The 25,807-nt window shown below is 38.6% G+C and overlaps 1 protein-coding gene across 1 annotated transcript in view; it reads left to right on the top strand.

The window, feature by feature from the left end:
- LOC125240490 (SCY1-like protein 2) overlaps positions 1 to 25,807 on the top strand; it is a 202,238-nt gene that overhangs the window by 109,505 nt on the left and 66,926 nt on the right. Inside the window, exon 4 of the mRNA XM_048148384.1 lies at positions 12,178 to 12,402. Within this exon, the coding sequence (XP_048004341.1) occupies positions 12,178 to 12,402 (225 nt within the window). The remainder of the gene's footprint in view (positions 1 to 12,177; positions 12,403 to 25,807) is intronic.

Here is a 25,807-nt window from a genome sequence, read left to right as displayed (position 1 = left end):
GTCTACTTGCATGAGTGTATTTGCGGTCCTAAATAAATTGCTTATTTTCTCGTCGAAATCTCTTGATTTATTCAACGACGTATTTGACAATAGCCGGGTTAATGCGTCACAGAGAGGTAAATCTGGAATTTAAGTTTAATATTGTGCGACTCAAGTCCTCTTCTGAGGGTATAATAAGATCCGCTTTAGAACTCTCATTGTTGTGCGCGGCGGAGTTTAGGAGTCTTTAATAGTTGATATACATATTGTACAGCGTGGGTGGAAGGTGACGGCCTGGCAGGCTTTTTGGGATATTTATTTAAGCAAAGATTTTTATCACAAGAAAATTTAAATACAGTTGTCATTTAGGTATAACAAAAGTAAATTATTTGGTTAGATATTTAATCTTTATTGATACAATGTTATTATGTTAATATTATTCCTAAAGGGAATTGCCGGCCCAGCCGAAATGACAATCGTTGATGCTAGACGCCGGTCGAAACGGAGTCTGGCTCTGTCGCGCCAATACGGAAGAGCGATCGAGATCGTTTGTTAATTTGGCTACGTAGTACGTACCCTGTTATCTATTATTAGCAATTAAATTATGTTAATTATATTAGTATGTATTAATAAAAAATATAAAGCAACAATCATAGATAGAGTTATAGAATTATAATAAAAGAAAACACGTATTAACAATAAGGATAAAGTCATAGATAGAGAAAATTCATATTTTATTTGTATATTTATATAGTAAAATAAAAACACTAACTTCGAGAACGAAAAGAAATAAGTAAAGGAGAATGATAAATTCCAATTCTACAGCCACTATTTTAGGTTAGTAACAAATCAAGATAACATCGTGGGAAGTATGAATATATTTATTGATGAATTCAAATGTTATACTAGTATTAAGTATAAAATTGAACCACCTTGTTCGCAAACCAGAAGCTACAAGTGTCCGTAACCCCGACCTGACCGGCGCGGCGCGCGTCCTCGGTCCACAGACCCCGCGCCTCCCTCCGAGCTCGGCTCCCTGGACCGATCGAGTGCCCACCGTGCCCACCCCTACGACCTCGAGTCAGGGGTCGGTCGCCTCAATGCCTTATATGAGTTTCAGTTCAGTGTAGACAGAAGAGAAATTTAAGTCTGAGCAATTAGATGTAAAAACGAGTGTTATTTTTTTAATTTTATGTTACGAACTTTCGTAATATGTATAAAAAAATGTACGTCATTATATTGGTGGGAAAGCGCTTGGAGTTACGTCAGTAAATTTGACCTAAGTACTTATTGTGGGCCTACTGGCAGACTATTTAAATAGGTTTGAGATTTTTTTTTACATTTATGTTCATTTCAAATTTGGGCGTACACTCGTACAGTCAAAAGAGAGGCCGCAGAAATATCTGACACGACCTTATTTCTAACGCCATAAGAGCATTTCAGGTATTTATGCAGCCTTCGTTTTGTACGATATTATTTACTTTATCTACTATAAATTTTTAACTCCATACTGCTACAACTTTGCTGATGTGGCTTTTGCATGGCTGTATCAGTAAAACCTCTTAAAAATAGATAGATGACATTAACCACCGTATTACTGAAGCAAGAATAACATTCAATCCGACACAAATTTGCGTTTTAATACCACTTTGTCGCATTTACTATGCTAATCGCAGCTTTAAGATCTGATAAAGCTGCAGGCTGAGAGACAGACGGACATGGCGACAACCAGTGTTCCAATTTGACTACGTAGCCCTTGAAAGATAATGTCAATGCTCGCTGGCAGTAATCCTGCAGCTACAGATGTTTTACAGATGTGCAAAAACATAAATATGTCCTTGTATTTAGGTACAAAATAGATCAATGAAGACGCCACACACAATGCGTCATAGAGGCAAAACGACAAAGTTTCGTGATTATTATTAATTCATGTGCTCTAATCATAGCTACTGTTTGGAGTTTATTATGTTTTAAATGTCTTTTATTATAAACCGGGACTGACAAAGCCCATACAAAAGTGTACCCCTGAATGTATGGGCCTTTTAGGAATAAAACTAGGTGGCGCTGTTTCGCAGCCAGGGTAATGCCAAAAATCATATTTTCCCCAAATTATTTTGCGCGTATTTATTATTTATAAGAACAAATGACGTTATTATTTATTTTAATATCATGATATCACGTCAATACACAACCTCCTATACATTATTTAATGGTAGCGTTAGATTTTTTGTTTCAAAGCTGTAATGTGTGACTAAAAAGAACAAGCAGCTTTATAGGCCGGTGAACTTTATACAAGTATGCAAAGTCACATCTAATACGACAGCTACGACGCCGAAACACTGAAGGACAAAACTTCCACGGATGTGCTCAACGTTAGATAAAGCTGTACACAACAAACGGCTCACCCTCATCCGACGGTCCCTTGTAATCCGATTCACGGTCAAAGTTTAGATGGGACCAGAAGCAACTATGAGAATAAAATTTTACAAGACTGCCGAGAAGCCCTGGCCTTTTAGGTATTTTTATTTTTTAGATAAGTTTAGTTTTAGTTTTCCAAGTCTGGCATAATTTTAATAGTGTAATTTGTATGTATTTCTTTCTAATAATAAAGAAAGCTATTAAAAAATGTGAGTACTGACCACGGGACTCTCGACGCAGATCGAAATTCAAATCCTCATTTGAATCCGTCAAATCGACGTAACATTATAATGTTTGTTATTGTTGTCAATTATTATTTAAACGAATCTGTAGAATAAACATTGTGTTCATTGTGCCTGTGATCCGTGATATTTCTACTCCAGCAGCTCTCATATTCTCACCCTCACAAAAAACTGCCTATTATCTTTCAGCCACAAAGCTAACGTACCGTTTTGAGAGTCATTTGGTCGTTTATGTAACTACTTGATAGGTCAATAAAAAGTGCTTTATAGTCCGATAAAAATTTTGTAGATTTCTAAATGGGTTGAGTGACAAACAAATTGAACGCGAAGTTCCGGTTCACAAATTTTACACGAATAAAAATAATTATTTGTTTTATTAGGTGGCAAAGTTTTTGTTTAACCGCCCGTACCATCCCGAGCAAACGAAAGATTCCAATTTTCAATTCGAAATGATCGTAGCGAGGGTTAAGTGTAATGTACTTAATATAATACTAGTGGTTGTAAGTCAACCATCCCGTCCGTTAACAGTGCTAATATCCCTTCACCTCCCACAATCAAATACCTACACTACGTACTATAAACTTTTGCCCGCAAGCTATAGAAAGGGTCACCGGTTTCAAATATCTACCTACATTCATAATAATAGATTGAACATCATGAAGAGAACCCTATTTATTCAAATTCGTCATTACCTACATTTATTTATTATTTTTCATCACATTTGCTGTTTAAAGGTCTCATTGCGTCTACGTGTACTGAAGAATAATGTACTATTTTGTTCCCAAGGGAGTAATGGATTTAGTTTTAAAAATTAATACAATCCGTACAATACTTCAGGCAAAGAGTGTTTCAATCAGCCAAGGATTTTTTTGCACAACTAAAATTTGACTATTAAAAAATTTAAGCTATGAAAAAATATCATACGATTTTTAACTATAAAACTCCCGTGAGACTCATACATATTTAAAAATATTTTAAGCGGGTTACTCACGTATTAAGTCGATATAGCGTTCGACATGTTTCGGCTCAATTTCGAGAGCCTTTCTCAAGAGTAGCGACACCCCGCCTTTACATGTCGAGAGCGCGACGCATACTGCGGGCGCTTGCTCGGTGCGCGCGGCTGCTGAGGACAGGCGCAGGGGGGGTCGGCAGCGCGGGCGACGTCACCGTGGCGAGATCGGAGCTACCCACTATGTTACTTTTGTCAAAAGCACGATTGCACACAACACTTATTACGTCACTTGTTAAGGGTGCGTTTACACTGGGGACCGACGTAGTGCCTAGAACTGTTTTCCAACTCGGTGGCACCGACCAACCACTGTCACGATTGAAATTAGGATGACGACTAATTTCTATAGCTTCCCGTATTTTCCGCTGAACGAAGAACTTTTCTCGCGCCAGTACGGTTACCCTATCAAATCTTACATAGTGCGTCGTGTCCGAATCCAATACGTGTTCTGTCACCGCAGAGCTGTGGGTGTCCCGGCCCTTCATACTACGTATGTGTTCAGAAAGCCTTGTCGAGATGTTCCGGCCGGTCTCTCCAATGTATGACTTCCCACAGGAACACGGGATCCTGTACACCCCGGGAACATTTAAGGGCTCCTTGTCTTTTGGCGAACGCATCCATTTCCTGAGCTGCGTGTGAGGACGGAAAATCGTCTTGATGCTATATCTTCGGCGTAACAAGTGTCCGATCTTATCCGTCACTCCCTTGATGTACGGCAAGTATAAGGGCAGCCTTTCCACCGCCGGTGGTCGTGGTCGCGCGGATGCATTCGCAATTCGATTACTATGCCTCCAGTTGTAACCGTTACTTTCCAAAACACCCCTAACATGACTCAATTCCCGGTTTACGTGCTGAGGATCACACAAACTCAAGGCGCGGTTGATCAATGTTCTCGGTACAGACGACAAGTGAGACGGGTGGTGGTGTGAATCTGCCCTTAGGTATCTGTCAGTGTGAGTTGGTTTTCGATACACTGTAGTATGTAACCGTCCCCTGGGATCTCGCATGACCAATACATCCAGAAAGGGCAACTTCCCATCTAACTCCCTCTCCACCGTGAACTCGACTTTAGCGTGCAAGGTGTTGATGTATGCTGTGAACTCATGTAGGCAATCCCTTGAGACAATCGCAAACACGTCATCTACATACCGCCACCAACATTTTGGTGCTATTGGCGAGCTATTTAATAACTTTTCCTCTAGCCATTCCATAAAAATGTTGGCAGCAACGGGAGCTATCGGCGAACCCATGGCCACTCCATCAACCTGAAGATAATAGTCACCATGCCACATCAGATATCCAGATTTCAGACACAACTCAATAGCGTTCAAGTACACAGTAGGTAAATCAGTAGCAGCCAAAAGGTCTGATATTATCTTAATAGTCTCATCCACTGGTACGTTCGTGAACAATGATGTTACGTCAAAGCTCACCATAAGTTCGTCTTCACACAGTTGAATATCCCTCAGCAAATTAATGAAGTGCCTCGAATCTCGTATGTAACTCGCGGTCTTGCCCGTGAAGTCCTGTAATATCGACGACATATGACGGGCAAGCTTATAAGTGGGCGAGTCAATCTGACTCACTATCGGCCTTAGTGGCCAATCAGGCTTATGAATTTTAGGCAAACCATAAATTTTAGGCGACGTAGGGTTATGTGGACGCAGTCGTGTTGCCATACATTTATCTGGTAAATTCTGCAATAGCTTATTAACTTTGGCCGTCACTCTCGCGCTAGGATTATAATTAACCTTTTTATATGTTGTCGCATCACTTAGCAGCTCGGCAATTTTATTATCATACGCCTGAGTGTCAACAATAACCGTTGCATTGCCCTTGTCAGCTGGCAACACCAAGACGTCCAAGTTCTCGCGGAGCTCGCGCAGCGCCCTCAACTCCCCCTGCGGCATGTTAGATTTTGGCAAGTGGGACTTACGGATCATGGACGCAACATCCTGTCTGATACAATCAGCGTCCGTAGCTGGTATTCTATTTTGTATGATTGTACCCTCAACACTTGTTATTATCGTCTCAATAGGTATTCGATTAGGAGTGGGAGCAAAATTCAAACCTTTCGCCAAGGCTGTCTCCGCCATTTTACTCACACTGCACGACGACAGGTTTACTACAGTATTGGCTGACTTTTGGGGAACTACATTTTGTTGGGGTAGATTGCATTTTGTCAGTCGCGATAATTTATCACTATGCCTTTTCACAGTCCCATTAAAAATGCGTTCAGCCCTACTACTCGACATTGCATCCAAAGTTGCCCATAAGTCCGGATCTAGGTAGTTACTGAGGTCTAGATGTAAGTAGTACAATTCACTAGTGACAAAAACAATTTTTCGACGGTAGTCCGAAATAATCTTCGCCAGTAATTTCTCATTCGCCACACGAAAGAAAGATTCATAGTCCCGAATACACTTAACCGGTTTTATGCGTGCAAACTTCGGTATCACTCCGTTGTCCCGACATCACACCACATAATTTAAACCACACTCGAGTTTACTACGTTTTATTCTTAGCCGCGAAAACACTTTCACTTTATTTTGCCAAATCTCCCCGTATAGATTTGCAATTTTAACTATAAAACTCCCGTGAGACTCATACATATTTAAAAATATTTTAAGCGGGTTACTCACGTATTAAGTCGATATAGCGTTCGACATGAAGGGCCGGGACACCCACAGCTCTGCGGTGACAGAACACGTATTGGATTCGGACACGACGCACTATGTAAGATTTGATAGGGTAACCGTACTGGCGCGAGAAAAGTTCTTCGTTCAGCGGAAAATACGGGAAGCTATAGAAATTAGTCGTCATCCTAATTTCAATCGTGACAGTGGTTGGTCGGTGCCACCGAGTTGGAAAACAGTTCTAGGCACTACGTCGGTCCCCAGTGTAAACGCACCCTTAACAAGTGACGTAATAAGTGTTGTGTGCAATCGTGCTTTTGACAAAAGTAACATAGTGGGTAGCTCCGATCTCGCCACGGTGACGTCGCCCGCGCTGCCGACCCCCCCTGCGCCTGTCCTCAGCAGCCGCGCGCACCGAGCAAGCGCCCGCAATATCATACGGTATAAAAATGCATTTTATTTATGTTTTACAATTATTTCAGTGTGTTTTACATTTATTTTGTAAATTTCACGTAGATAAATCGTTATAATTTGCAATCTGGCAGGAAATTGTGATGGCCATCTTGATTTGCGCTTGATCGCGTTGCCATAGCAACGGGCAGTAGGTACAACACCGCCATTCATTGAAGGTTTTGCCTTATGATTTTTGTTCTCTGTATTTTCCTCTCAAATGTGATGAAAAATATTGTGTGTAACTCAGGAGGTAAGGATTTTGTAAACTCGTGTCTATAACTCTCTCCAGCCTGCGGCTGTCGCGAGTTTTAACACTCGTCGACAAAATCCCTCTTACCTCCCTTGTTGCACAATATACTATTAATTTATCCGTGTTTAATTGAGCCACTCAATTATTTACGGTTAATCGCCTAAAACCAAAGTTGTACGGGGCTGCAAACGTGTCATTTATTGTTATTAACGGGCAACAAACAATCCTCTAAATTGACTCGTCTCTTGATTGTGTATTAAACTAGATGTTTTAGGTCCTGTTAGCCGAATTGTTTTCATTACTTTATACTATAACATGACGGTGGCAAACGCGTACTCCTAACGTAGCTCCCTACTTCCTCGGAAAAAGAGAACAGTAAAATCTTCAGAACAAACGATAAGAAGGGCCTCACCAATACGCGCCTCAATCATGTTCTAGGAATTAAAGAAAAGGAAATTGAGGAAAACACTGGTAAAATTAAATACTTACCGTCATTTTTATTGATAAGTAATAAACCTTTCGTTTACATAAACACTGACAAAACTAGAGAATAAATTCAGAAATCAGAATTTTTTCTTGGGACAAAGGACGATATCGCAAAACAAATAATAGTACATTACATCAGAGGCCGGGAAAATGAGGATTTCCGGCCAAGTGGGTATATACGGCCGAGCGAGCGTGCGAGCGAGGCCGGATAGGGATACGAGGCCGGGAATCCGTTTTCACGCCGAGGCATGTATAGTGCTTTTCTCAAACATACAATGAAATAAAAAAAAATGCTCTAAAGGACAATATTTTATTTATTAAGTGACAACATACAAATACACTCAAACGTCAAGTGTGACAAGTATCCAGGTCACACAAAAATTAAAAAAAAAAGTGACATGACAGTTCTGACAGCTTACTTAAAAAAGTTACTTTGCAGGCCTAGGCCTAAAAAATAATATGAAATCCCTTTACAGTCCTCTCGAGTTGTTGCGCCCAAAAAGCGATACTTCCCAGCCAATTTTAAGGAACGTAAAGACAATATTTCATTGCATGTTTGAGAAAAAAACATTTTAACCCAAAACTAAATTCGAACTTCGAATTTGCCGTGTTTTGACTAATTTAATTCGAGCAAAAATAGTAGTTTAAAATAAGTAGTTAATCAATAAGGGCCACTTGCACCAACGAAAATGGAGGGTTAACCCGATGGTTAACCCACCATTTTGTATGGAATTTAACAGTTGACAGCCCACTAACCCTGTAAAAGTATGTATGTACCTATATCATTGTGTTCGTCATTTATTCTACTTTTTTGGAAACTACATTCTTTAGGTGTCTGTTGGCTGCATTGAGTAATTATTACTTCGTATAGAGGAGCTATTAGCAAACAACGAACGTGTCACAGCCTGTAAGCCACAGACCAACCCCTATAGACATCTATTACAAGACGACTCGCGGTCGCCAGCCTTCCTAGTATTTGCACTGATATAAGCGCGGGCGCTCGCCGTGCCCGATCAGTATCGACCAAGTAACAGACCCGAAAGCAGCGCGTGTTTTTCGCACAAAAAAATTGGAAAAGGGTATTTTGATGCCTTAAAGATGTCCACCTGTAGTGTGAAATGGTGTGGAAAGGTAACAAGAAGCTCAAATTTAAAAACAGACGGCATTACATTCCACAAATAAGTCATATTTATAATTTATTCAGAGCCGGCATAGGTCAACTTACATTGGCCACTTACGCGTCAGTAGAGGGACAGTCATACTTCTGTCCCTTTTCATCTGGCGCGACTGCCCGCCGTCCTTGAAACGGCCAATCACAGCGCGCTTAACACATTCCCCGCCCGCTCCTCGCACCCCAAACACTGGTGACTCGTATCGCGAACCAAATATACAAGACTGCCACTCTATAGGAGGTTCTCTGTGCTGTAAGCTGAAGGCGGGGCGAGGGGGCGGGGTGTGAACCAATGGCCTGCTTCCGTAACGTCTCAAGCGCTACGATTTTACTCGACGCTTACGACGTTTCGGTCGCGATGATGAGCCCTGCATAGAGTACATAGATTAGAAGTCGTAGTATAGAAGTGACATGGGTTTACATGGGCATTTTTTTTTATTTATGACTCTCAAATTAGCGTGAGTTGTTAACAAAAAACATAAATCGCTGTTAGTTTTGTAACGACAATCAAGCTTGAAATCTGTATTTAAAACTAAACTTTTTTCACGTTCTGAATTTAGATTATAGCTTAGTATAATTTACATAATTAAAACAAAAACGATGTTTTTATTGAAATTCCATGCTTAATTATCGTTGCAAAACTGACAGGGATTTAACTTTTTTTTAACAACTCTGTGAGTCCCAATTTTTTTAAATGCCCACATATAAAGCTGCATACGGACTGAGCGTACATGTGTACACGTAGCCGCAACTGGATATTAGTTATTTATGTGACATTTGCATAATGGTAGGATTGGTAGGCATTAAAACATGAGTGTTGTTTTTGTTGTGTTAATAACATGAGTGTTTTAATGCCTAATTATGTATAGTCGCATACATAACTTTATCTACATCCATGTATGTATGGGCGCGTGTTTATCGTCCCATAGAAAATTTGAATTTCGCGCGTTTTTATACTCTCATAATTTGCTTGACCGTCTACCTACCCAAATTCATTCAGGCAGGTTAGGTACTGCACTTACATTTACATACTCACATGAAATTCGACACGCGTATTGAGAATCTGTTATAGACGGACATGTCGGAAAACTGTGCAATTCTGACAATAATAATTAAATAACCTTTTCAGTACAGATGGTGTTTTTTATACGCACTAGTGCGAGAAGTGGTTCATTATATGACAGGTCGAAACTTCGGAGGGTCATCTGTACTGAAAAACGTCGTACGATACACGTGCGAAAAGGAAATTCGTAACTCGTGTCGATTTAAAACACTCCCTTCGGTCGTGTTTTAATTTATCGCCACTCGTTTCGAACTTCCTTTTTTACGCACTTGTATCGTAATGTACTATTTTTGCGTCGATAAATAATAAATTTAATGTATGATAGGAAACTTGAACTAACTTGCGATATTGTCACGTCTACTTTTGTTGCATTTTTTAGTCTTTGGTTTCAACGAAACATGGCTGCCGCAACATGGCGCATCGGCATGAGTTTATATTGATAATTTTTTTTTAAAGTAAGCGTGTTTAAACAAAAATGCAGTAAACCTACGTATGATAAGTCACTCCTTGGCTTTTGTTAGATTTTCCTGAGCAGTTTCTACAGTACCTCACTACACATGACGGCATTATTTAGACGAAATATTTTTCATTGCGATACGTCAATCTACCTCAGCCGTTCGGCACAGACTAAACGCGTTTGTGCCGATCGGCTCTAAGTGTTGTTACACAAAATCAAGTTGAGGTGCCCTCTCTAGTTAACATAATTACTCAAAGGTTGGCTGTAGGTTTGTTTACGGTGTTTAGTGCTAGGTTAGTGCCCAAACTTTTATCGTGCTTACAGCGAGATGAGTGAGTGAAATTTTAGACCAGCATAGACACCGCGTAGCGAGTTTTATGAATGCAATTGCTACTGTAGATGAAACTATGGTATGTAAGACGATACTCTATATAAAAGATAATTATTGGAGTGACAACGTCGTGGTGAAAAGGCGCCTAGAACAACCTCGGTCACGAAATTCTAACGATTGTCATAAAAGGGGTAGACTACGGTAAATAGCAGATACTACGCAATATTTTTTGACCAGTTACGACATCAGATTATGTAGAATAGTCTTTAAAAACTTCGCATAGGCATAAAGGCATCTTCGCGACAATTTTCCCGTTCACGCTGCTTCATTTCACAACTTTCACAAGGTTGCTGTGACGAAATGTGCCTTCAAAAAAAATTAGGCACCCACCTTATATTCGAGACGTGACCCTAAGTGACTATTATTTATTCTAAAAACTTAAGGTACTTAAACTGAAGTTGAAAAAAAAATCCTTCGGTTGACGAAGTAACCCGTGCGGTTTAGGCCGATTTTGAGGACAACAATTTTTATTATTTTTATCGGGTGATAAAGAAGCTTTTAAAGAGATTTGAAAAGTGCGTTGTAACAGAGGAAGACTATATCAATAAATAAACTTTTTAACAAAAAATAAAACCGCTTTCAAAAATAATCGCGTTACAAAACACGGAGAAACTAAAAAGCAAAAAATAATAAACCTTTGAATTCAGATTTCTTATCAAGCATCAAACATCCAAATTATAAACAAATCAATTATTTTTGTAGTCGGTACCAGACCGTCGCCTTGCTATTTCCTGTTTTCCCCACCAAACCATACGCAGGCTGGCCCCGACTCCAAAAATAATTGATTTGTTTATAATTTGGATGTTTAGATTATTGCAATCCGATAAGAAATCTGAATTCAAAGGCTTATTATTTTTTGCTTTTTAGTTTCTCCGTGTTTTGTATCGCGCTTATTTTTGAAGGCGGTTTTATTTTTTGTTAAAAAGTTTATTTATTTGTTGATTTTTAGTGGTTCCTATTGATATTATATGTATCAGACCGAATATATGTACAGTAGTGAAAGAATCATCCTTTAACTCCTAACCATTGAGGAGTTGACCTTTCATCATCAGCTCAGCCACATAAAATTATTACCATCAGGCGTAGATACTGGTGTACCTTTGAAAAATATACTAAAAATATTACATGTGCCTATAACATTTGAAGAGTTCCCTCGATTTCTCCAAGATCCCATCATCAGACCCCGGCTTGGTGCCAATGGGACCATCTAGGGGTTATACCTGATCGATTGAAAAAAAATTTTGAAAATCGGTCTATGATTCTCGGAGATATCGAGTAACATACATACAAAAAAAAAATCAGTCGAATTGAGAACCTCCTCCTTTTTTTGAAGTCGGTTAAAAAACAAAAATAAAATTGTAAAGATATGTAAGCTCTTTCTTTGTTAGGTTGGAAACTTTTGGACCGCACCTTGTATATAGGTAATATTACTCAGGTTTTAAGTAACTTAATGAATGTAGAAATCTTTATTGCTCAAAACATACATTGCACGTACAAAGTTGACTCACTGTAGACTTGCAGCCCAAGTATTAAAACTGTTCAATTCGAATCCTTTAAGGATCAGATTTTAAACCTCGTTGAACAAATTACGGAACAAAGCCTTATCATTATGTTTGTTTCAGGAATGCTCAGTATTCATATTCGACAAACGGATCGCCGAGAAACTGTACAAGCCCAAACGCAAGGAAAGCATGCTCGACCGCCTCCGAGCATGCGTAGCCCTGCTTGAAAAGCTACGTCACCCGAAGATGTTGCAAATAATCCACTCGCTAGAAGAGGGCCACAACACCATCGCCTTCGCCTCCGAACACGTACTTGCCAGCCTGCACAACATACTCGCTTGGCATGTAAGTTTGCTTACGAATATTTGTAGTTTTATAACCGGTGTCATGGGTGTGAATAATAAGTTAGTTGAGACATTGACCAATGAATATTAGAAACTCTTGGAAGCTGCCCAAAATTGTGGGTGATCGCGTAGTTTCAGTTCGCGTAACACTAAAACGCAAACTCGTTGACATGTGCATTCAATCCTAAAATACGGCGCCCAAACGTGGTCGTTAAGGTAGCCGAGGAGTCCCGACTCAAGCTTTGCCAGCGAGGAATGGAGCGCTACATACTTGGAGTTCGTAAAGCCGATCGTGTTAGGAATACTGAACTGCGCTCCAAAACTGCAAAGATAAAAGATAGGAGTGATAAGGCAGCCAAGCTCAAGTGGAATTGGGTGAAATGTCTACCGAATGCATCCGAAACAATGGGCCAAAGTATGAACTGAATGGTTACCGCAGGTTAGCCGGAGCAGAGGAAGACCAAAAAGAGATGGCGGGACAATCGCGAGGTATATTGGAGAGACTGCCGAGAGCGGGCTTCAGACCGTGATGAGTGACCAGGTGCAGGCAGGGGAGGCCTTTGCCCAGCGGTGGCACGCATGTTTGCCTATCATACAAAAGTTAGGATTATTGATCTGGACTTTGATAAATAGTTCATTCGACAAATAACTTCCAGAGATTTTATTTATTTGTAGAACAGTGGAACAGCTCAAATACAATTAATTTTTCATTTAGAAACTAGCGTATTAACTCTTACGGTTATCGAGTTATTAAAAAAATAAATTTAATTACTGATCACGTGTGTGACAACCTTTAGGTATGATATTTGTTTTGACATGTGCCGTCAGACACTTGACACTAACTCTAATGTTATTCCTCTTTATTTCTTTCAAATCTTAGGCTAGGCTATTTATAATACGAATATAAAAGTAAAATACAAAACCACTTACAAAACAATAAAAAATATATAAACATATTATAAAAAACCTAACCTAGGCTGCCGCCAGCAGCGGGGCAGGGCCCAAGCTGCCGGTGGTTAGGGCTGCAGAGAGAGGAACCGTCGAACTATCCGCGCTGTGTCCAAGATCACTGCCTTCTGCATCTGGCCCTTGATCCAGCCACCTAGCGAGAGTCTCTTAAGATGTTGGTCGAGACTCTTCGCTATGAGACCGTTCGCTGAAACGACTATCGGAACAATGATCGTTGATTCAACATCCCACATGGCGGTTATCTCGTGAGCCAAGTCTAGGTACTTACTGGACTTGTCCTTCTCGGCTTTCACGAGATTCTCATCATGGGGGATGGTGATGTCAACGAGCACTGCCCGGCGTTGCGGTCAATCTATTATCACAATGTCAGGCTTATTGGCTACAATAGTCCTGTCAGTGATAATAGATCGACCGACCATTTTCGAGAACTGGCGCAGGTAAGTACTTGTAGTACGGTACTTCGCGGTCCACAAGGCCGTATTGAAGAGCAAGTTGCTGGTGAATAATCCTGGCTACGAGATTATGTCTGTGCAAGTACTCGCCGTTAGCTAGATGAGAACAACCGGAAATGATATGCCTGAGTGACTCTCCGGGACGGCGGCATGCCCGACAAATGTCGACCGTACCGTCCTTCAGGATATATTTCCGGTAGTTGTTCGTCATCATAACTTCGTCCGCAATTGCACAGGCAAAACCCTCGGTTTCTCCGAAGAGATCCCCGAATCGTAACCAGTTCACCGATGCGAGCAGATCTACATCGGGTCCCGTGAGGGCCTTGTAGAACCGCCCGTGTAGCTGCTTGCTCTCCCATACCGCCTTGCGGTCCGCAGTACTTAGTACCACAGGTTTGCGCCAGTTCTCTTTCGCCAAGGAGAGCGGCGTGAGGTTTCCGTCTACTGCCACCACATCACGATGCATCCCACACTCGTTGTTAAGGAAGTAATTCCTGAGATTGTACACCTCACGGTTGTGGAGATCTTTGGCGTTTAGGAAGCCTCGACCTCCGTACTTATTATTATTAAGGTCCTCTCACATTAATTAATTGATTTACTATGTGTGAAAAAGATAAAAGTTTTTTTTTTATTTAACAAAAAGCGGCATTTCAGCTGATTCTTGATAGTGAACCTAACTGCGTGTCGAATTTAACGGAAAACAAAAAAACACGGTGTATATATTAGTAAAACTGAAAACGATGGCCAAAAATTAAATTTTACTCCGTTGATAAGTCAGTATCTCGCTGCCAGTTTCAGTAACGATTCAAACTCGATCACAATAACGAAATTTGCCCTTGATTTTACTTGTACGGTCCGCAAACTAAGTTACGGCGAGTACGCGCTTTTAAGCTACTACAAACCCGGTCTGCGATTGAAGGAACCTGATTAATTTCTACTAATTCTTATCAAATAGCATTAACACACTTTTGATGAAATAAAAACACAAAGTTTTACACGCAGGCAATATCCGGTGGACTGCAAACTAGGCTAGGCCTATATCTTGCAGCCCACCATATGATACAATTACAGAGTTAATTAAAAGTAATTAAGATAACGACTAATTAACATTTTTAAAATTATATTTAAAACTTTATCCAGGATATCCGTCGGTCGTATCGTGTTATCTGCTACTCGATCAGCTCAGAGACCTTACAGGGAAGCTGCATTTTGGCAAGGAAAGATGCTCGACGGCTCTTCTGTCAAGTAAAAGCTTTTTCCTTCATTTTATAGAATAAGTTATTGTTGAAGATTTTTTTCTAGCCCCATGCTTGACAAAGGCCTCCCCTATCTTCCGCCACTTATCACGATTTGCCGCCTGCTCCGGCCAGTCGCTGCAAAATGCGTCGAGGTCATCTCACCATCTCTTCTTTGGTCTGCCTCTGCCCCGGCTAATCAGCAGTGGCCATAAACTAACAGTCATTTAAAAAAAACTTTGATCAAGTAATTCAAAGCATCTGCCTACTGTATTACGTGGAGGCTTAAAGGCTTATACGATACGTTCGTATTACCACCAAAATATTCACGCCAAAGACGTATAGCTAGATAGATTTTTATTGGTATTAATCATACACTGTCAGTTTCAATAATCAATTACAAAAGTTAATTCATTCATTAGTTTCATTACATTACATACATTCACGTTACATACATACCTATATAATAAAGTACCTACTTATAAAATTTACTAATTTCACGTTGTCCTACATTTTTCATTGACGGACTCTGTCATGGAAACATGCAAAGCAATATTTTATTGATCAGCTATACCTACTTATAGCATGACAATTGTGTATTAGTGAATGTGAATGTAAACGTCATAATGAACAAATTTAGCTAGCGGGGAAATAGAAATCCGCAGCATCAGATTAGCCAGAATGCATGAAACAGACATTTTTAATTATGATTTCAGCGTTAGTTCCTTAAGTCATCACTTGTATTTTGACATTAACTTAATCGTTCTCAACACAAGTTATGTATAATTCATGTTTCCAAAGTACACGAGTAAATAGAATAATAAAAGCTTACATGTTCAGTACTCTCTATGCATAAGTTTGTAGGACTTTAGTTCGTAGCTCTCTCGAGAAAATCCGTCTTTACTAGGAAGTGTGTTCTGCACTGTTAGCTAAAATGGGTTTTGGTTTGGTATGTCTGTATAAACAAGTTGAAATGATGGGATTTGTTTCGATTTTTTGTTTCCATAAAAATAATATACGAATCCATAAAATAATAATATACAACGTGTTTCCGGTATCACTCAAAACCTCAAACACCCCAACAGATTTTTATTTTTTTTAAGTCATCTAAAGTATTCATATTTTAATCTGATAATTACTTTTTTTTTAATTGAATTTTTAATTTTCTGTACAGCTCTACTTGACTTTTAGCTCTACACTCAATAAAATAATTGCTAACTACCATCATAAACCATAAAACTATTTATTTGTGTACGTTACTGCAACGACATAAGGTTTACCAATAGACAACTAAGATGTCACTGTAAATACTTTAAAGCTTTGTCACAGTAAACTTCAAATTGGACAGGTAATCGCAGTAAGCAAATTGAAACCCAATATTCAAAATGACAAGGTTGTAATTAGGTACGAGTTCAATTTGTTATGACTTATGAGAAACATTAAGATTAAACTGACAAACAACGTCAAACGCGTAGCGGAAGACAAAATCGTCCAAGTAACCGGCCAGTATTAATACCCCTAAATACTGAAAAAGGTAAACAACCTCTAGCAATACGATATACACAATGTTGTATTACGAATACAATAGAATAGGCACGTAAAAAATAACTAATAATACTAATTTAAAGAAAAATATTACCCCCATCAAGATATAGCTCAATTGATTCTACTCTCGATTCTGAACAAACGGTTTTCAGGTTTTTAGTGTTAAGTGAAACACGGTGTATTTAGTTGTAACTTTATAATTTATAATTATAATTATAAACTTTATAATTATAGTTCTGTCATATCTGTGACTAATGTATAATTCCTGTGTATCGTTACCTATGTATTTCGAGAGCACTGCCGGAGCTTTATATGAGATCAGGTATAATTTATTATTCATGCGGCAAAAATAACACAAAGATGAATTGACAAGTCGTTAATCAAAATGTCAGCGATATCTCCGAATCATATCTATCATAAATTTAACTAAATTTGTATTTACTATGAGATGAGTTCAGATGACTTATATCCAAACTTAGTATACTTGAATTTGCCGAAAACTAGAGCCAGACCAAAATAAAGGTTTGCTACTATTTTAGGTGAACCTACTGCAAGGGTATGTAAACTTGATAATTTCATCATAGTTTGACGTTTAAAATATCATTTCCACTGATAACGCTGTCACAATCACTGCCAATTTAGCTTGGAATGACTTTCCCGCTCCTCTTTTGATTTCCAGATCGGTGGTAAGTACTTACTAATATTTTTCATTACACTTACGTCACGGGAATAAACAATATGATGGATGAATGTTTAAAATACAACAGTACTTATCTTATAAAATTCTTAAATTTAAGAATTATTCCACTTCAAAGCTGTGTATATCCGTTAAATTATGCGACGAGTTTTCCATCCATTCCATTATGGCTAATTCCTTGAAAAAGAGTTGACCATTACAGCAAAACCGATTCAAAGGTAAAAATAATGACCTTAATACGAGTAGGTTATAAGTAAATTCGTTGATATTAGAACTCATTTATTTAAGGTATCGCCGCGTTTAAAGAATGTATATCATAGTTCAGGTTAAAAATATCATAATATCCTAAATTGCGATTCTGACTTCACAACATTGCTGTCAAACAATAGAACGTTCAAACCGTCACCTCGTTTGCGTTAACGCTGCAACAGTACTAAATGTAACTAACTCCAACGTTCGCCAAGTTTGGTCGCTATAATCAATTAAGCTATCAAAGCTTGTTCGTACTCACTGATGTAGCCCGCGGGCGTTACCACTACGGTTTCCACTAATTATTTGCTAAAGGCTTGCCAATAGGTACACTGAAAATCAGTACAACAAACGGCCTTCAATGGTTTTAACGTCAATACCAAAGTTTGCGCTAAACGGTCTCCTTTGACTGCACACTACTTATTAGCATACATCGGGGTTTTGGGAGCGGGAATAATTTACACTAGCCCAAAAAGGGTGAAAACGATGAACAACAGACATTACTATAACATTTCTAGGTACATTTGGAGCCAGATACATAGTTTAATCTATATTTCAGTAATTCAAGTTACTATTGGGTTGGCACAAAAGTTATGAGACACTTGGTTTACGTTTTATATTTTTTATTATTATTACAATACAAAAAGCTTAGTCGATGATGTAATCACCATTAGCATCTATGACTTCTTGCCAACGATCCGGCAAAGTTTGGATGCTTTTCGCTCAGAACTCTGATGGCTGTGCCTCGAAAAAGTTGTTCAACTCCACCTGTGCATCATGGAAATCATTGAATTGTTTACCCCGCAAATGTCGTTTCAGGGCTCTAAACAAATGAAAGTCTGATGGTGCGAGGTCTGGAGAATAAGGTGGGTGGGGTATCGTCTCCCAGCCCAAGTTCTGCAGCTGTTGGCGAACGGTAGATGCGACATGAGGTCGAGCGTTATCATGTAGTAAAATTACATTGGCTCGTCTTCGTCGTTTTTTCTTGATAGCAGAAGATAGTTCGGTGAGCTGTGTTGAATATTTGTTAGCGTTTACAGTTTCATTGTGTAATAGTTCATGAAACAGCATGCCTTGCGAGTCCCAGAAACAACAAAGCAAAACTTTTAAGCGGTTCTTTTGACTCAGCTTCGGTTTAGTTGGTGGCGTTTCTTCTCGAGGCAGCCAAAAAGCACGACGTGTATCGTTCTCATAATAAATCCATGATTCATATCCCGTAACCAGATCAGTCAAAAACTCTTTACGTCGGGGTCGCAGCAAAAGTGATTGACGGACTGCACGACTGGCGTCGGTAAGGATGTGCGGTCCCCATCGAGCCAAAACTTTTCGATACCCAAGCTCATGCAGATGGTATTCCACAGCGTGGTGATTGCAGTTAAGTGCTTCCGCTAATTCACGAGTAGTAGCATGAAGATTCGACTGTAGTTCGCGGCGTAAATCGTCATCATTGAATGCAGGTGGTCGCCCTGAGCGTGACTGACTTTCAAGGCTCCTGTCTCCTGATTTAAAACGGTCAAACCATCTGGACACCGTGGCATGGCTTGTACTTCCAGCGCCCAATGCAGTGTTGATATTGTCAGCCGCAGCCCGCGCACTGTGGCCTAACAAGTACTCGTATAAGTAAAGTGTTCGAACTTGTCGCTCGTCCATTTTATTTCAATCTAACTAAACCAATCAGGAGGGCGGCTTTATATACCCTCACATTAGAAGTACCTAGAATGTTCTACAACATACTAGAATATTATCGAAAACAATTAACTTAAGAAAGGAAATGTATAGAGTTTTGTAGAGTGTGTCATTACTTTCGTGCCAACCCAATATAAACAGAGTTATAAATACACAAATTCATTCCCGCTCCCAAAACCCCGATGTATGCTTATTAGTGATGCCTGTGAGCTGCAGTCCAGTATACATTTTTCTGTACTATTTTTAACTCGTGAATAGGAGGATCTACACGTGGGCGACAGATTATTATTTGGCATTGATGAATGAATGAATTTGGGGCTTGTGTCTGGGACCCACACGAGAGCAAGTATACCCTCATGATAGAGAAAATTTAAAAAAGGAAGTTTGGGTATTAGTGGTATTACCCTTATCTCTATCCTTCATTGTTCGTCAGCGGCATGGTCGGGATGGATACACTAGAGTTGCGGAGGAAAATGTTGCTCCTGGGGCATTTTTATAAGCTACTGTGCAACCAAGTATCTAACCCGACTGCGCTAGCACGGATGGGTTTGTCTGTGCCTCCCCCTCGCCGGCTGGGAGTGGAAGGGGAGAGCGGGGCGGCGGTGTCGCGAAGGCGCCGGCGCCTGTTTGCGTGTCCGTCGACGCGCACGCGCCCAGCCGCAAACGCTCCCTCTGCAAGAGCTATTGCTCTTTTATCCCTTAAATGCATGGTGTATATAAGGTCCTAATTTATTAGATGCAGATATTTTTACAGCTGATAGTACTCGGTCTCTGGAGTATATTAAACCGTGAAACATTATAGCTTTTACGATGTTTTTTTGGAGAAAACGGAAAAACAAATTTGCTACGTAAAAACACCCTGTTTATGTGATTATTAAATGAAAACTCATTGAACAGATTCTAGTACCTCTTTTACGTACCACTTAACTGTAACTGGCCACTTCACGTCGATAAATTAAATACTTGATTGTCAATGTCATGTTATTTTCCGTTGGATTGTGTCGTTTGAAAATTGTGTATTGATAGAGAGGGTCGCCATTTCCAACAATTTTTGTAATTTTTTATGATAATAAATGTTTTCTTTTGTTCATGCTTCTTTTTAAAAATATGGGTAGATTTTATTTGACAAGTTTTAACTCGACAGGCCCAATGACATATGCAGTTTTCCCGCCGAACCTTTACGACATTTACAACAAACAATTGTTGACATGACAGACAGTGTTATTGTGACATGTGATAATGCACATGATGATTTTTTTTAGACGAAATTATAATTAATTTTTTTGTTAGGAAAATGAAATCAAAAAAGTTACATGAAAAGATTTCTTAATTTATATTTAAAGTTAATTATTTTAATGTAAAGTATCATGTGTTAAAATATCTGCAACTAATAAATTAGGACCTTATATATGCATCATATATTTGATGGCCCGTGGCTCGATATGTAGCTATCCACAATCACATTTATTGCTTAATTATTATTCATTATTTATTACTATTTATTCAACAATTAAATAAGGTCAGTGTGGAGAAGACCGTCTACCCGGAAAGACCGTCTATTGACTATAACTTTTGTGTTTATATATCTACGTCTCTCACACCTCCGGGGGTATACCAGTTTTTCATCCTTAATCCATTGGTCTTCAATACCTATCTCTAGGACGAACACTAGTTAACATAAAACTTGATTCGTGTTTCGAACTCGAACATCGAGTTCAACATGGTTCCGCAAAAAATTAAAATAAAATAGAAGCAGTCGGAATATTTGTATATTGTGTATGTAACGTAGTCATTTAATAACCGTTCTTTCTGACTAGTACTATTAATCTACTGAAAACGCGCTCAATTTCTAGTTTTATGTTCTGAAATATGTAACTTAGAAATTGTGCCTACTCAGAAAGTCGCATAAAAGAGAAAGGCAAGACCGGCATATGATAAACAAGGAGTTGCCAACCTTTTTTAGGCTTTATTGGAAATAAGTCGAGTGTAAACAATATCAATATATAAGTTCGTTTTTGGCTTATGATAGTTGTGCCATTTTTGATTTTAACTTTGAAATACAGTTTTGATAATGATTCGTATGGTGTTACAAAAATCATTCGAAAGTATTAAGTAAAAATAAAATATATGTGACATAGTTGTGAAGAATAATAAGAGGTGAAGAGAAGTAAGGCACACTGCATTATTCATCATCGTATTTAAGTTGGTAGAATTATCGTAAGTTCTACCCGTTTTTTATTATTTTTGTTTAAGTATAATTATGTAGATTGTGCAACATGCGACGACAAATATTTCCAAAGAGAGTAAGGTTTCGAGTTGGTCATTATTTTTATGATCAGCATTACCCAACAGGGACCGTATGGGGACCCTTTAAAACGGTTTTGACCGAGTATTTTACGGCTACCCGACCGTTAATTGACATTGCTGACTGTCACTTTGACATAAAAGTTGTCATACGGTCAACGGGTCATGGGTCAGGGTGTCATGGGTCAATTATCGTGACTAAATTGGATTCGAAGGTGTTCGTTGGTAAAACAGTATTATGCAATATCTGGACCTGAAAAGAAAAGGTTATGAACCCCATCTACGGGACATATGCCGGTCTTGCCTTATAAATAGAAAAATGCTTATATGTTCAAAATTTCAACGTTATTTTATTAATTATCTAGCACGTTCTGCCCTGTTATTACGTATAATAACAATGATCATGATTTTGGAACCTAGTCTCATATGAAATTACGCGACAACAAGCACTAGACGGTCTTTCCGAGCACATCGCGGGAGGACGGTCAACCCGCCGAGCCTTAAAAAATGTGATTTTTATCAGTTAAAAGTACCTTAATTCACCAAAATGTTGTAAAAGCTTTGTAAAATATAATATTTGCTATCCCATAGGACTATGCGCATAACGCCAGACTACATTAATTATAGAGTTTTATCCACTCAAACTTTAATTCAAATAAACTATGCCGGTCTTGCCCGCACCGACCTTAATATAATGATTTACTATTTATTATTAAAGGATTAAGATGAAATGGTGGAAAAGTGTAAAAAAACAGGATGATGGCGATTTTTAGTATGTGATTTAGGCTGATTTTTTCGAAGTTAGTAATTAGTTTATGTTTAAACATTTCATCACAGGGGTTTCACAAATAGTGTACCTTTTTAATAGTAATCATATTTTTATATAAATATAAGATTTGGCCTATTTAACTTCTAACACTGATTTAGTATAAAAACCGATCTTAAATATTTTTTTTGCATTTTTCCCAGATCTTTGAAAATAACATGTATTTTGATTTTTATCACCCTTGAAAGTTTTTTCTAAGAGGTAATGTATTGCGAATTCTGTTAAGTCTAAAGTGTGACAGACAACGTCAATGACAACAATAATGGCGTACATTAAAGCTAATATTTATTTTGTATGAAAAATTAAAAATTTAAAGACTTCATAATTTTTAAAAGTCACTGAACAAATGTTGATTAGTATAAGGAGAATAGCCTACAGTTCAATTCTTCGCCTTTGTTACAGGCCCCACTCTGTATATTCAAACCTCGTTAAAAGAAAAATTCATGCATTTAAGGGTTAAATGACATGCATCTGCAGCTACCCGATGCCGATAATTTTTTTTCATACACCTTACCAAATTATGAAATGTATGAATGAATTTTTGAATATAATGTAATGTATAGATTAGTTTTAGTTACTTTATGGATTAGTATGAATAGATTTGTTTTTTTTTGACATTACTTATTATTGATTTATTATTTTTTTCTTTGTTTATAATGTTGTAATTGTTGTATATTTCTAATGTTTTGACATGTAATTTTGTATAGTATAAAGTGACTTGTATATATGTAATATCCTAACTTTTAAGCGCTTGGTGTTTACTGTAAGCTTATTTGTGAATAAATGAATTGAAAATTGATGCTAACTAGGGATTTTAACTGAGTTCGGTCAAGATGATGTAACTAAACCTCCCTCACCTTACTTATTTACTTACTTACTTACTCGACTAATCATCAGTATAGCTAACCCCCCTTTAAATATACCCCGTAAATTTGGCCTTGTGATCGTCTAGCGTGAATAAATAGAACCCTTCGATGTGAACCGCGATAACTTAGATCCTTTAATGAGTATCAGCTGTATTTTTGACTTATATTTAAAATTTTATTTATTTATATTTTAAAGAAGAATAAAGGTTATTGTAGCATAATAATATAGTGATATAGAAGAGTATTTTATCATATTTAGGCCTAGAAAGTTATATGTGAGAAAATTAATGACGTGATGAAGAAATTTTTTAGAATAAAAGTTAGTGAGTGAAACATACATGAAATAAATATTAAAAAATATTTTAGAAAACATCGGCTACGCTCTATTTTCGATTCCGGTTTGGGGTGAGAACTTGCGATACCGTCTGGAATCCTTAGGCCCAATCAAACCACATTATCGGGCATCCTAAGCAAGTAAGCCTGAAGGGCTATCTATCTACAAACTAACCCCTTTTTTATTTTTGTTTTTCTTTTTCCCTAGCTAAACCCCCCTTTTCCCCAATACTGCTAATAGACCATAACTTCTCGATCCTTCTAATGTATCATCAAGGCTCCGAGTAGTTGCTATCACTGAGAACGAAGTAACTAAGTCTAGTAACTCCTTGAAGCTTTTGACTTGTCATCAGTGGACGGCGCTCGCATGCCACTGGGCCCTATAACAAACCTATGCTTTTTATTCCAAAGAATAGTTTGTTTCCCTACCCAACTTGATAGAATTTACCTTGAAAAACTAGTTAGCAACACTCACTGGCTCGATGCTACATGAAGAATCAGAAATTGCTACCACAATTATTAATTTCACTCAAATAAATTAAGTAATAAGAGGTTTTATAAATTACCAGTTTTACCACATATATTAAGATAATAAACACCACATTTAAAGTCCATTTAAACCATATAAATAATAGTAGTTAAATTATTTCTCCACAATACACGTTGACCAATTATATTCCAAGACCAATCATAAAAGAACTCTACTTTCATAGAAATAGTGTGTGACTCTACCCTATTCCTATCGTTTTCCCTATTCTAGCATATCTGAAACACAGACCGTCACTTACCATAGATCTTGTGTTCAAAATATGCACAAGTGTATCCCTACCATAAGCTGTACAGTTCAGCCAGCGAAGCTGAGATAGGCAACCTATAGGCTTGTGTTCTTATCCCCCCTCTGCTCTTGCCCGCGGGCTAGGGTAGCAGAGAGTAGATCGCCCTATCCGTGTATATATCCAGTATTCCAGGACACACCAGTACCAGCCACATGAGAGACCCAGCTGCGATCAACTTTACTTAGATGTGGATCGATCACAACCGAAATCCCCAGCGACCAACGCCAGCATGGACTAGAGCACCGAGTAAATAAATATAAATATATATAGGACCCCAGCCTCAAATACTGCCGACTTCTGTGAGCAAGGATTACTCCTAATGTCTTTCGTCAATCGTGAAAGTCCTCACTTCCATCTAACAGTTGGACTCTTTGAGACCGGTGAGAAAATACGCTTTTGTAAGTATAGAAAAGCGTCCAAGCCCTCCACTTGGAACAAAAGACCCCTAAACGCCTCTTATTTGACACCGTAAGGGAAGAAGCGCCTAGCCGGACAACAGTCTGTCACAAACAATGATCTGGCTTATAACTTTCACAAAATAACCCCATAGAAAATTACTAAATTCAATTTTACTGACCAACTAAACAAACGAGTGAAGTTTCCTTTACGTGCTATAATCTAAGCTTAGTTTTGCAAGAATTACTCCCTACAAAACCAAACACAGACTTATCTCCAAGCACCAGCCATACATCGACCCAGTCTTTGTATTGCTTGACGGCACTCAAGAAACAAAGCACAGAAAACGTCACTATACTCATTAATTTAAATGTAACACTACACTATAAATAGAACACTAAAATAACCCCACAACTGACAGTAAAGCAATTCCACCACAGGTCTAAGTTCAACTGTACGACGATATTGTCCCCGCACAACCAAACAGAGACACAATTTCAAAGTTTACAATCACTTAGAATAATTTCCAAGTAAAAACAAACAGAGAAATAATAGCAGAACAACTTCACTCACCAGTATAGCACACGAAAGCCAGAGACACTGTTAGTCTTGTAGATATTTTAAGAATGACCCGCGTCGGCTCGCTCCGACCCTTTTATAGATTCTATCTCCGACTTCCGACTTCCGACTTCTGACTTCTGACTTCTGACATTCGACTTCCGACTTCTGACATTCGACTTCCGACTTCTGACATTCGACTTCCGACTTCTGACATTCGACTTCCGACTTCTGACATCGGACTTCCGACTTCTGACATCGGACTTCCGACAAGATGGCTACTCAATCGTGTGCTTTGTTTACTAAGTCTTATGCCCTATGCATTAGAGTTCACGATTAACACACGGATGTTTGCTTATCAACACGTGCCGAGTACACGTGTTTTTAGAGAGAGACAGAGCTATTGATATTGATACCTATGTAGTCCAATAGTGGAGCGATTCGCAAATATTTT

This window comes from Leguminivora glycinivorella, chromosome Z, assembly GCF_023078275.1.
Source record: "Leguminivora glycinivorella isolate SPB_JAAS2020 chromosome Z, LegGlyc_1.1, whole genome shotgun sequence".
Taxonomy (NCBI): Eukaryota; Metazoa; Arthropoda; class Insecta; order Lepidoptera; family Tortricidae; genus Leguminivora; species Leguminivora glycinivorella.
This window is presented reverse-complemented; position numbering and strand designations above follow the sequence as displayed.